Source organism: Micromesistius poutassou (assembly GCF_964030765.1).
Source record: "Micromesistius poutassou genome assembly, contig: SCAFFOLD_5994, whole genome shotgun sequence".
Classification (NCBI taxonomy): Eukaryota; Metazoa; Chordata; class Actinopteri; order Gadiformes; family Gadidae; genus Micromesistius; species Micromesistius poutassou.
Genome location: NW_028177652.1, coordinates 1 through 13114, shown reverse-complemented (window position 1 = coordinate 13114; position 13114 = coordinate 1). Strand labels below are relative to the sequence as shown.

The 13114-nt window shown below is 49.3% G+C and overlaps 1 protein-coding gene across 1 annotated transcript; it reads right to left on the bottom strand.

Annotated features, from left to right (window-relative positions):
• Positions 1–4293: 4293 nt before the first annotated feature.
• Positions 4294–8997, bottom strand: LOC311375832 (SPARC-related modular calcium-binding protein 2-like; the record flags this gene model as incomplete). Its single annotated transcript, XM_084490874.1, has 6 exons — positions 4294–4410; positions 5034–5071; positions 6111–6358; positions 6726–6825; positions 8521–8619; positions 8982–8997. 6 exons carry the CDS (start codon positions 8995–8997, stop codon positions 4387–4389), a joined length of 525 nt encoding a protein of 174 aa, XP_084347000.1. The 3' UTR covers positions 4294–4386.
• Positions 8998–13114: the final 4117 nt, after the last annotated feature.

Here is a 13114-nt window from a genome sequence, read left to right as displayed (position 1 = left end):
TCTGCTGCAGCATCGCTCGGCCCTCCCACTGTCTGCTACATGTGACTCCAACAAGAGGCTCTTTATCGCCCTGGGAAGGTCTGGTGCCGCGCCAGATCCAGCACTTGGCAGCCAAACATTTCAGTTCGGAGACAATGAGGAGTATCAACACATTCATGCATTCATGCATCCAAGAACAGTGTCCTTTTTATCGTCCCCACCTCATATCTACGTTTTTTATTTTCAAAACATTTTTGAAAGCAGAGCCATCGGTCATTGCAGAATATTATGAAAAGAAAAGCGAATGTTTAGAAGTATCCCATAGAGGGACACGATAGAAAGTAAAGCAACGAACAGCCAGAGCTAAAAACATAAAATAACCGCAATATCACAGAGGGATGAATCCGCTGCAAGTCAACCTAATATCCTGTCAGGAAAATGTCCAAAAGTATGTTTATTATATCTCACAGTCAGCTGATAAACTCTTGGAAGGTCTTGGAAGGGCTGCTATGTTGGGTTTGTTCATCCTCAAAGTCTGAAACGCTGGAGCCACGTTCAGCCAAACCCTCACCATAACAAGAGTGTACACTGATTGGTCCCGACCACGGCCACTCGAGTGTGCTGTGATTGGTCACCTGTTTGGCTAGGCAGAAAATAGACTCCGCTATTAAACCAGCGTGAAGGAAGAGAAAGAAACCAACAGGCTGAAGACTGCAAGGGGATTTCATGGAGCATGATTTTCTGATGCATAACGCACTTTTTGATAACCCTTAATAACATCATTAGAAATCAATTATGGATTTCTGCGGCCCATCACGTTAAGAATACGTTTTTCTGCGGACCCCCATATCAACCAAGCTGGCTTGTTTCCTCGCCAGGAAAATCTGCCAATTATCTGCATATTTTATGTTTATTTCTCGTGGGACAAAGAGGCAAAGCTACAGCTTGCGTAACCCACACTGCCGACGAAAGATACAGTGGTCATTGCAACATGCTTCCAAAACGACTTATCAAGACTCAGACTAATCTCATCGTGGCTTTTTCCTTCACCGTCCTGACCAGAGAAACCACCAGCATGTTGACACAGAGTCCACCTCAACAAATAAAGGCGCTGGGTCTGGGGGGCTGCGGGGTTGACCCTGTGAAAGGCCCCTCTGTCGGAGCGACCCTCGCTGTATAAAACACTTAACACTGCATGTTTTCGTTCCTCAACCGCTCCTTAAAAAGTCACACCTCTGCAACCAATTAATGTGCTGGCGTGTAACAGCGGCCCTGGTCCCTCAGCGATGTGAGGGGGCCGCGGCCGGGGGGGGTAGAAGGCTCCAGGGTGCAGTCTGTCCTCCTGCTGTTTACCCCCAGACCGGAGCCCCTTCAGTGGGCCGGAGCAGAGCCACGGTTGGGCTGGGGGCCATTAAACTGCTGATGGCTTCTGACAGTAATTTCTTCTTGAGTCCACAGTCCCGCTCTTGCCAGCGGTGGGACTGGTCGCTCCTCATGGCCATTAAAGCACACACACTGTTCCCACAAACCCTGCTCAATGGTAACTCTGTGCTGCTCAGGTGTGTGTGTGTGTGTGTGTGTGTGTGTGTGTGTGTGTGTGTGTGTGTGTGTGTGTGTGTGTGTGTGTGTGTGTGTGTGTGTGTGTGTGTACGTGTGTCTTTGTGAGTGTGCATGTGTGTATGTTTTGTGTTATTGCATGAACTTATGTGCATGTCTGCTGTGCATGCTGTATGTGTGCATGGGTACTGTTTGCATATGTGTTACTGTACGGGTATATCTGCATGCATTCTTGTGTATGTATGAATATACCTGTTGGTCTGTGTGCGTTTGTGTGCGTTTGTGTGTGTGCACTCCCACATTTTCTTATTCATGCATGTGTGTGCGAGTGTGTGTTTATGTGTGTGTTTGTGTGTTTATCTGTGTGTGTGTGTGTGTGTGTGTGTGTGTGTGTGTGTGTGTGTGTTTTTATCCACAACGGCTATGCATTTGTGTGTACATGCATGTGCATTGTGTGTGTGTGTGTGTGTGTGCGTGTCTTTGTGTGAGTGTGTGAGTGTGCACATTCTTGTGTGTGTGTGTGTGTGTGTGTGTGTGTGTGTGTGTGTGTGTATGTTGTGTGTGTGAGCATGCATGTGTGTGTCTGTGTGTTTGTGTGCGCATGCATGCACATGTGCATGCATGTGTGTGTGTGTGTGTGTGTGTGTGTGTGTGTGTGTGTGTGTGTGTCAGACTTGGGCAGCGGTCAGCCCTGGTAACGGCTCACACACCGGTGTGTGTTTGGGATTCAGCCACTCCGTCGCTCCAGAGCGGGTCCAACTCACCGGGGAGCGTCTCCGGACGGCCCGGCGTTGACATCCATCCAGGCAGTAAAAGGTGTTTACCTGTGTCCAGCCCTGGACGGAGACCCTCCCCACGGGCGCTTCGCTGCGCCGGCCGCTTCACGTTTCAGGTGGAGGTGACTTGGATTAATGGCTGCTCAGGGGTTTGGTGCGGAGACTGAACCGTGTTTGTGGTGTTGGTGGTGGAGAGGAGAGGAGGGGGGGGGAGACGATTCGGTTCTGGCTTGTGTAACGGCCGCAGCCAGTGTCCAGCCACATAACAGATTACACGGCTGTTTGGGAGAGCAAATGTTGTTCTGGGCACGGAGCTAACATCACCTTCGGAGGGGTGTGGGTCACTGAGAGCGAGGGGAAGAGAAAGTGGAGCGAAGAAACGGGCCTGAAGTTTGCATGTTTTTCCTAGATATATATTTTGCTAGCACAGGGCTTTGACAGAAATCCTTACACACTGAAAGCTTATAACTGCAAAAGATTTAACAATTACATTTACAGATGTAACGAATGATTACGGATACACATTTCCAAATGGCACTTCGGACTTGAAAAGACCATATATACCCCGTATATAGGTAGACGATTGCATATGTCATGTCATGTGAATGCCGAAAGCTAAGCAAGGTTTAACACTTCTAATCTCCTTTCCTAAAGATGACAGCCTTTAATCCCTTCCACCTTCTAATGTCATGGGGTGTTTAAAGCAGAGCATGGTGCCGGATTATGTCGCATAAGCGATACGTTAATCACAAATTCAGCCCAGTTCTTCAGTAAGAAGGGTCAGGCGCGGGTCATGCTCCCAAACCGAGGGGTGGGGGTGTGACGTGTGGATGTGAACGGTCATGGTTCTCAACTTAGCCCAGCCCCAACTGGATCACGGTGGAAACAATGAGCGGGTGTAATCTACCGAGCCAGCCCAGAGCCAGACAATATCTGGGAAGGAAGGCCTCCATTCAAATTACGTTCTATACATTTGCGCTTTCTCTTTCGTCATGCAGACAGACGCATGCACACACACAAACGCACAATCACTCACACACACGCACACAAAACACACACACACGCACACAGACGCACGAGCACACACAAACAGACACACAGACACACACACACACACACACAAACACACGCACACGCATGCAAACGCACACGCACACGCACACACATGCATGAAGTAGACTGATCCATTCATCGGTCTTCAGTGAACCATAAAAGTGAAATGTGTGAAGTGCACCGTAATTTGTACCCAGCGTTTTTTTATCAGCACATTTCCAGGCCCCAAGGGAACGCGGGTTAGAAAGTGAGCGATGAGAGAGGGCTTTCGCTATGCGTGACTAACACTTGGCGGCAAAATATATTGAGTCAACAGTATGTTTTATTAAACATGCAGCATGAAAGCAGAATGGGCAAAAGGTTACCAGGTTTGCACATAGCATGAGAGCAAATAGACGGCCCACAGGACCCATTGGATGAGTCCCACATTCACACAGTCTTAAGCTCATCTTTGATGTGTGGAGGCAACAGAGACACACAGCACACACACCAGTGTATAAAAGAGCCTTTTATTTCTAATCAACACAGATACATGTGGACAGAATCATGGAGTTTTGTGTTATGACGGATGTTGGGGGCGGTGGAGGGTCAATACATGACAGAGGAAGGGGGGGGGGTGGGGGGGTCTATATTATCAGAGCCTGGTAGCAAACTATACCCATACATGTGATTTATCATGGACAACAAAAGCTGGAACAACACAACGGCAGCGCACAAACGCACAACATCACAACTCGTACAAACTCTCAAAAAGTGTACTTTTTTTTTTTTTGACACACAAAGGACACATACATTGTATGTGTTAAATAAGTTTTTGCTAGTCAGGACATAAGAAGCTAAACTACATCATTCACAGATTCAGCAGTCTGTTTAAATACCTTATCTCTACAAAGTGAATTTACATTATTTTTTAAAGTACAAAGTGCAAATACTATGGTCTCCGTATTGCCGATGGGCAAGGGCAGAATCTCCAAGGGCGTAGCGCGAGCGGGGGGGGGGGAGGGGGGGGGCGGGGGCGGTCTCAGCCCTGCTTCTTTGAGGGGTTCTGGAAGGAGAAGGAACACTTGATAAGTGACACTGGGAGGGCAGCTCCTCCGTTAGCAACATTAGCGTTAGCTAGCGACTGGCTAATCTCGGATCTGGCCCTTCCACTGTGTTATAAAGGAGGCCACACAAAACTGCACAGGGCGGACGTATGATGGATAGTTTGGGTTAGACCCTACTATATTGATGCTAGTTAGCATAGCTCACAGTATGGCGTGGAGTCGTCTTGCTCATGGCATGGGGTGGACGAAAACACCACAACACATAGAACACAACACACAGAAAGCACCACAACACACAGAACTGTCACTGCAATACACTAACAGGGAGGACGCTTCAGGGCCCTGATTATATCCGTGTTCACAGTGTGGTTATGAGTGGTACAGTCTGCTGGGGGCAGTGTGGTTATGAGTGGTACAGTCCGCTGGGGGACAGTGTGGTTATGAGTGGTACAGTCTGCTGGGGGACAGTGTGGTTATGAGTGGTACAGTCTGCTGGGGGACAGTGTGGTTATGAGTGGTACAGTCTGCTGGAGGACAGTGTGGTTATGAGTGGTACAGTCTGCTGGGGGACAGTGTGGTTATGAGTGGTACAGTCTGCTGGGGGATAGTATGGGGTACTCACCAGTTTACTGGATGGAACGCTGTCTCCTGTCTTCGCCCCTGTGGAAGAAAGAGACGAGACTCAGTGACCACAACCACGTCATCACGGTGCCTCTGAGATCGGCCCAAACTCTTGGCCAAAGGCTTGATTATTAAACAATGGCTTAAAGGGGTAGTTCAGGGTTTTGGACATCGGGTCTCATTTCCAAGTGAGCCAGTGTGTTATTTATCATTGGAGACCGTTTTCAACACTTTTCATTCAGTCCTTCTAGTTGCAGAAATCGCTGGTGCTAGGCTAGTGCAACTCAAGGGGAACTGCTAGCCTGCCAATAAAAACCGTTTTACCCACTCCAAAGTACACCCGATGCAAACCAATTATAATGCCTGACTATCGATGTGAATGTCTGTGTTGATAGAATAATATTAGAAATAAAACTATCCTTGTATCGCAATGATCACATTACATTTTGGGGGACTACTTTCTTAGCAGCGGCGGAATTTCACTTTGCTCCGGTGTAGCAACCAATTCACTACAGCAGAAGGTAAACAGAGAAGCGCACTCCAGGTAATATCAGTCCGCCACTGCTGTAGCTTGCTTCCAATTACAGGGATTATAAACTAAATGCAATGCAATGCAAGGGTAAGTTTATTTCTATCAACACAGACATTTACATCGATAGTCGGGCATTATAATTGGTTTGCCTCGGGAGTGGGTAAAACAGTTTTTATTGGCAGGCTAGCAGTTCCCCTCGACTTGCGCTAGCCTAGCACCAGCGATTTCTGCAACTAGAAGGACTGAATGAAAAGTGTTGAAAAAAGTGTTGAAAAGTGTCTCCAATGATAAATAACACACTGGCTCACTTGGAAATGAGACCCGATGTCCAAAATCCTGAACTACCCCTTTAAGTGTGTGTGTGTGTGTGTGTGTGTGTGTGTGTGTGTGTGTGCGTGTGTGCGGGTGTACTTGTGTGTGTCGGTGAGTGTGTGTGTGTGCTTGTGTATGTCTGTGTCTGTCTGTCTCTATGTGTGTGTGTGTGTGTGTGTGTGTGTGTGTGTGTGTGTGTGTGTGTGTGTGTGTGTGTGTGTGTGTGTCACCCACCCTCCTCCTTGGTGACGCCCAGGCAGCCCATCAGCTCCTGCAGGGACAGCGCCTTGTCGTTGCTGATGTCGCAGTACTCCACAAACTTCTTCACGCACTTCTTGGGCTTGGACTTCTTGCGCAGGAACCTCTTGAAGGGCTTGATCTCCTTCTTGCCGATGTCCCCGCTGGAGTTCTTGTCCAGTTGGCTGAAGTACCAGTGGACCACTCGCTCCTCCAGGGTGTGGCTGGGGTCGGGCTCCGCCATCCTGCCCGGCGGGAGGGGTGTGACGGACAGTCAGAGGAGGAGCTCACCACCAGCGCATCGCTCCTCATCCAACCGTCTGTCCATTCCTTCATTCATCCATCTGTTCTTCCGTCGATCCATTCATCCGTTCATCCGTCCGTCCACCCGTGCGTCCGCTCATCCGTTCGTCCTGCATGCATCCCTCCGTCCATCTGTTCATCCAGTCATCCATCAATTCATCCATCCATCCCGTCCCTCTAACCATCCGTCCATTCATCCATCTGTTCATCTGTTCATCCATCTTTCCATTCACCCATACATCCGTTCATCCATCTATGCATCCCTGGGTCCACCCGTGTTAGGACGTAGAAGGGGGCGGGGCTCCATACCTGCCGGCGGAGGCGGGGTCTGTGACGGCGTGGACCATGTCTGTCGACAGCGCGTCAAGAACACTCGTCAGGAACTCTGTCTTCTTGGCCCCCGGGCAGCCTGCAGCAGAGCAGAGAGTCACATGTCACTGATATGGAGACGGATATATGTGTCATCGCCCCCCCAGAGAGACAGAGGAGAGAAACCCCCATCCTCCAGCCAACCAGAGGCAGCCCACCGGAGGCAGCCCACCGGAGGCAGCCGACCGGAGGCAGCCCACCAGAGGCAGCTGACCAGAGGCAGCTGACCAGAGGCAGCCAACCAGAAGCAGCGAGCCAGAGGCAGCTGACCAGAGGCAGCCAACCAGAGGCAGCCGACCAGAGGCAGCCCACCAGAGGCAGCCCACCAGAGGCAGCTGACCAGAGGCAGCCAACCAGAAGCAGCCAGCCAGAGGCAGCCGACCAGAGGCAGTCAACCAGAAGCAGCGAGCCAGAGGCAGCCCACCAGAGGCAGCCAGCCAGAGGCAGCCGACCAGAGGCAGCCAGCCAGAGGCAGCCGACCAGAGGCAGCCGACCAGAGGCAGCCAGCCAGAGGCAGCCAACCAGAGGCAGCCCACCAGAGGCAGCTGACCAGAGGCAGCGAGCGGTGCTGTCGCAGCGGAGGGTGGGTGGCCTCGTAAACGCCAGGGGAGGAGTTTCACATAACAAGAGGTGTCGTTTTAACATGACTGGGGGGAAGGGGATAAAACCAGACGAGACGAGTCGCTGAGTGTCCTTCCCTCCCATCCTTCCCTCCCGTCCTTCCCTCCCGTCCTTCCCTCCCGTCCATAAAGGTGCAGGCCTCCTCCTACCTGAAGACCTGCCAATCACCAGGAGAATGCTCACAGAGTGAGGACTTTATATTCAGACAGGCAGAACCTCTCAGTCCACTGAATTATTATGAATTATTGTCCAGGTCTCTGTCCTTCATTCATGTTCACAAATTCAAATAGGAGAAAAGGTTGGATCCCACCCACTGAAAGTCAGTAAAAAGTTAGCAATGTTGCTCACTTTTTCTTGACTTTTATTGACTTATTTGATTGACTTTGACCATTTGTCAGTTTGTTGTTAATTTTCTGTTGACTGACTGAAGGGGAAGAATAAAGTATCTATTAAATCAAAACTAATCTCTAACTGAAATATATCATCATAAATCAATAAAATGCTGAAGTGCATCAGATGCTTTTCAAACAGCATTCTTCAGTTCTTGAGCATGATTGAAGGTTGACCGTATGAGACTTAATAACGGAGCGATGAGACTTCAAAATGATTTTGAACTAGTCTTAAGATAAGGGGCACTTCCTCTTATCTTATCCACCCTTATCGACGGTCCCCATCCCGGGCCGTAAACCAATCAACACAATCAACATCAAGCCGCTGACTAAAGAAGATAAACTACCCGGTCGCATGCATGCTATAAGCGCCGAACCCCCCACTTATGTCATATGTGTACATGCGGAACAGCTCAAGTGGAGCGCTCCTAATGATAGTGATCGTGTGTCAGGCCATATAGTTTTAAGAGAGCTGGGCATGTTGTGGAAGGCAACGAAGACCATTCCATTCCTGTCCCAGCTCTGTTGTGTTCTCACACTCACACTCTCCTCTACCGCCTCACCCCTCACCCCTCACCCCCACCCGCCCAGCCCCCGACTCAGCAACCACCGCCTGGGGTGGAGAAATTCTCTGGGCTACGCTGCTGCTCTGTTTTTACAACCCAGGCCTGCAGGGCCAGTTTCTCCTCCAGGCAGATGCAGATAATAGCATGGCTGGCCCCGACCCCTAACAGGTGGCGACCAGCGCTGGTGTAAACAGGTAGCAGCCAGCAGCGTCTGCTCCACCTTCTGCCCCACCCTCCCCGGCATCGCCGCGTCAGGACCTGACGGAGCGCCGAGGCAGGGGTCAGCACACTCACACCGCCTAAGTGTTACTTAGTGGATGTCTCTCTAACCGTTTGGCTGAGGAGCATTTCAGTTTATACGGGGCCTGTTCTGTTCCAGAACCAATAAAAGATCTGACCCACCTGTTCAAGGCTACAATCAGGCCTCGGGGGCCCCCTCCGCTCAGGTATATGAGTCTAGACACCTCCACCATCGGCCGCCCATGTGTTGGGCTTTTTCTTATTTATCGACAGACTGGAAAGCAATCCGAATGACGCAGGGAACGGTGTTCCGTCTTTAATGACCAGTAAATGTCCACTTTATGATCCTGGAGGAAAGTTAAAGTGCGTCCAGAACTCACACAGGCTAGAAGGCATCTGGAAAAGCTGGGAATTCAAATGGATGATTATTGTTATTATTATGATCGCTAATGTCATTATTAAGCCATCATGGACCGATCTGTCTGGCTGAGCCTTGGCAGAGGACGTTGGTTCTCCTTGGTTTTGCGGAGGTGGGATGGATCCACTGTCTGCTGAGGGGCGGGACCAAGCACTCCTGCTGTCATTCAGGGGAAATTGAGTCTAGCCTTTTTCCGTTCAGTGCTGTGTAATTCCTTAATGATGATAATTATGGAGCGCTTGACTTTGACAGATGGGCTACAGATTGAGAGAGCAGGTAGAGCACTGTGCACTGTGTACTGTGCACTGTGTGTGTAGAATATCACTATATCCACAAGTGACATTATTAACACGTTATGGGATCATATCATGGTGATGTTATTTAGCATGGTTGTTGAGAGGTTAAACACGTGTGTGTGTGTGTGTGTGTGTGTGTGTGTGTGTGTGTGTGTGTGTGTGTGTGTGTGTGTGTGTGTGTGTGTGTGTGTGTGTGTGTGTTTGTGTGAAGGTGTGCATACTGGCAGAGGTGTATAAAGTACTTGAAAAAAATAACTAAGTAAAAGTATAAGTACCATAACTGAAAATGACTTTGGTAAAAGTTAATGTCTCCTGAAGGAAAATTACATGAGTAAAAGTCTTAAAGTATGTACTCAAGTATCAAAAGTATCTTGTGAAAAAATATACTCAAGTATCAAAAGTAAAAGTACAAGTATTTTATAGTACGCATGAAAAGAAGCAAAACAACCCAAAATGATGAACTTTTTCAGGTGAATGAAATGTGGTATAGAACTTTTGTTTCTTTTCTTCCAAAAGTATCCCATTACAATTACATTAAAATCTAATCTAGCCAGAGTGGTTAGGATACTAATCCACATGTTTACTATCAGTCACATTTTCACCACTGCAGATAAAACATGGTTAACCAATTGCCCCCATCCCGATGTAGCTGAACATGGTTTGAAACTCGCTGTGCGTCTTCTGTGTCTTCTGTGTCGACAATGCTGCTCATCTCTGCCGCCCCGCGCATTTACCTTAAACTTTGCGAGAGTACCGTACGTGGTTCTTGTTGTACGTCCTGTCGGACCCGCGCATTTCAGATAATTCTTTGATTATTTTAATTTGGAACGAGTAACGAGGTGGCAAATGTCAAAGTATCGAAGTAAAAGTATATTTTTTAACTTTTAAATGTAGTGAAGTAAAAGTAAAAGTCCTGATTAAAAAAAACTACTTTGTAAAGTACAAATCCTCAAAAAAAATACTTAAGTAGTATAACAAAGTACATCTACTTTGTTACTATACACCTCTGCATACTGGTGTGTTCAAATATGTGTGTGTGTGTGTGTGTGTGTGTGTGTGTGTGTGTGTGTGTGTGTGTGTGTGTGTGTGTGCGGCTGAGTGTGTGTGTGTGTGTGTGTGTGTGCGGCTGAGTGTGTGTGTGTGTGTGTGTGTGTGTGTGAGTGTGTGTGTGTGTGTGTGTGTGCGGCTGAGTGTGTGTGTGTGTGTGTGTGTGTGTCTGCGTTTGTGTGCTTGCATGCATGCATGTGTTTGTGCGTATGTGTGTGTGTGTCTACATCAAGTGTGAGTCTATGGAGCCGCACGGAGCAAGTTATCCTGTCGACACTCATTGCCGTGGCGACCAGCGCCTGCTTCTATATGCTTCCCCTGTGTGATCCGTCTCTCAGGTGTAGACTCACCCCCCTCCCCCCCTCAACCCATTTCAGTGCTAGTGGCTCCCACCTTGCCTCTCGCCCCATAAACCTTTCACCACCGGCGTGGCAGCAGGTACTGCGACACTGTGACGTGCACGCAACACATCATTTACTGGTTTCACTCTTCTGCACACTAGCTTGAGTTAATAGGCTAATGGGACCAAACTAAATGCTGGATTAGTTTGACACACTTGGAAGATCCCTCTCTCTCCCTCTGCCTCTAAACAGGGATCTGTGTATTTCAGAGTCTCGGACTGCAGGTGTGTGTTTGTTTTCCTTGGATCAGTGTGTCAGGGGTGAGGGAGTGTGTTTTTCACAGTCTCTGACCGCTAGGGGTTGGACTGTGGTGTGGCTCTCTCTCTGCTGGGGTTGCTCTGGCCGTTTCCTCTCATACTGGTTCTGCTGGTTCTACTGGTGTTACTGGTGCTGCTGGTTCTGCTGGTGTTGCTGGTGCTACCGGGGCTGCTGGCAGCTCTTTAGCCCCCGCTAGAGACCAGCGCTCTGGGCAGCTGCTCAGGAGCTCAGTCCACACCTGGTCTCCCAGGTGTGGTCGGCCGCAGCTCCGGCCGAGCCTTCTGGTCAGGGTTCTGCTGAACCTGCCCTGGTTCCCCCAGCACCTGCGGGCCCCAAGCCCAGGCCCCAGGGCCCCTGGCCAGGGCCGGCCTTACGTCAACAGGGGCTTCGATGGGTACGAACACTGGGCCCCACTGTTCGCTGGCGGCTGGGGCATTAACATGTTTACCGAAAACGCAAAAACGAAAACGCAAAAAGAAAAAAAGCTGTACAACTGAAATACCGTCTGAGTGCCTTTCACCAGGAATCCTGGGTTATTTTATAGACAGCACCTTTTAAAAAAAAAAAAAAAACATTAACGCTCGCCTCCGAGTGTACGTACATGTGCTGTACTGTACGAGCGAGAGGAGAACGCCCGTCGTCATGCAGCTGAACGCGTGCCAAAAGGTTTTCTTTCCCCAAAGCAGCAGCCCTGATCAGCAGATTAGGAAGGTGGTTTTGTTGTTGTGCCTCATTGTTCTCTAAAGTTTCCCAGCTCGAGGCCCGGGTCAGAGGGGTGGCACGCGGCGGCACCAACACCCTGCCACATTTTGAAAGCCGACAATATCTGCATCCCGCAAAGTTCACCTTGCTCATCTGTTCATGGCCTTCACCTTGCTTGGACCTCACGATCCAACTCTTATTAAGCCCGATTGCGTGTGTGTTTGTGTGTGTGCATGCGTTCATACTTCACATCACGCACTCATCATGCACTCACACACACACACACACACATTAGTGTGTGTGTGTGTGTGTGTGTGTGTGTGTGTGTGTGTGTGTGTGTGTGTGTGTGTGTGTGCTTAGAAAGAAATCTGTTTCCAATCTGTTGATTAAAAAAAATGAAATATAATCAATGGCAAATGACATTAAGGGCCCTCAGTTGAATGATGGAAGGAACTCAATCCAACACACATTGTTCTGACCGGATTGGCTCGCCGCTATAACTTATTTGTGTAATTTAATCCAATGTTCTGTTCCCTACTGAATGGAAACAAGTTAACAGCAGAAAAGTAGAAAAAAAACAACTACAAACAACCACTGAACAGTCTGTGCAGTCTAAATCCACCTCACCACAGTCTTTCTTCTTCTACTCTTCTTTAAACGTGCAGCTCTGACCACAAAAGTGAATGCTATTATTCGTCGGACTGTGTGTGTTTGTGTGTGATCATTCAAGTGTGCATTTGACGGTGTGTGTGTGTGTGTGTTTAAGTTCACATCCTTCTTTGTAACATGTCATCCAATGTCTCCTCCCCCACCCCTATCTCCCCCTGTCCTCCCACCTCTCCCCCCACTGACCTGACCCCCGTTAACTGCTGCTTCCCACTGCTTCACCGGTACAACAGTCCACCCACCCAGTCACATCCAGCCCAAACGCCGTCACATCGGTCACACCTCTCGAAAGGCAGCAACATTTCTTGAAATTAAGAAATCTTTTCAGAGGAGAACCGAGACGCACACGACCGACCAAACCCACCTGTGTTCAAGTCCCCCTCCCCCCAAACGCCGGGTCTTATCTGGGCTGCGGCCAACCAATCTCTGGGCTGTCGCTGGTCCATCTCCCCCGGCTTTATCTCCCTCCATCGCTCTCCCCTGCTCTCGCTGCCCTGCTGTTCCTGCTCCGCACTCCGTCGGACCCTCTGCTATCTTCAGCAGGGGTTCACCCCCACCCTCCTCCACCACCACCCAGCACCACCCATCAGTCCTGGGCCTGATCTGTGTCTGGCCTCAGCTCCTCCTCCTCCTCCTCCTCCTCTGGGAACCTTCAAGAAGGCTGACATGGGCTTTCACTCTCTCATCTGATGCTGGGCACCATCATGTCAACAAAATGTGACCAT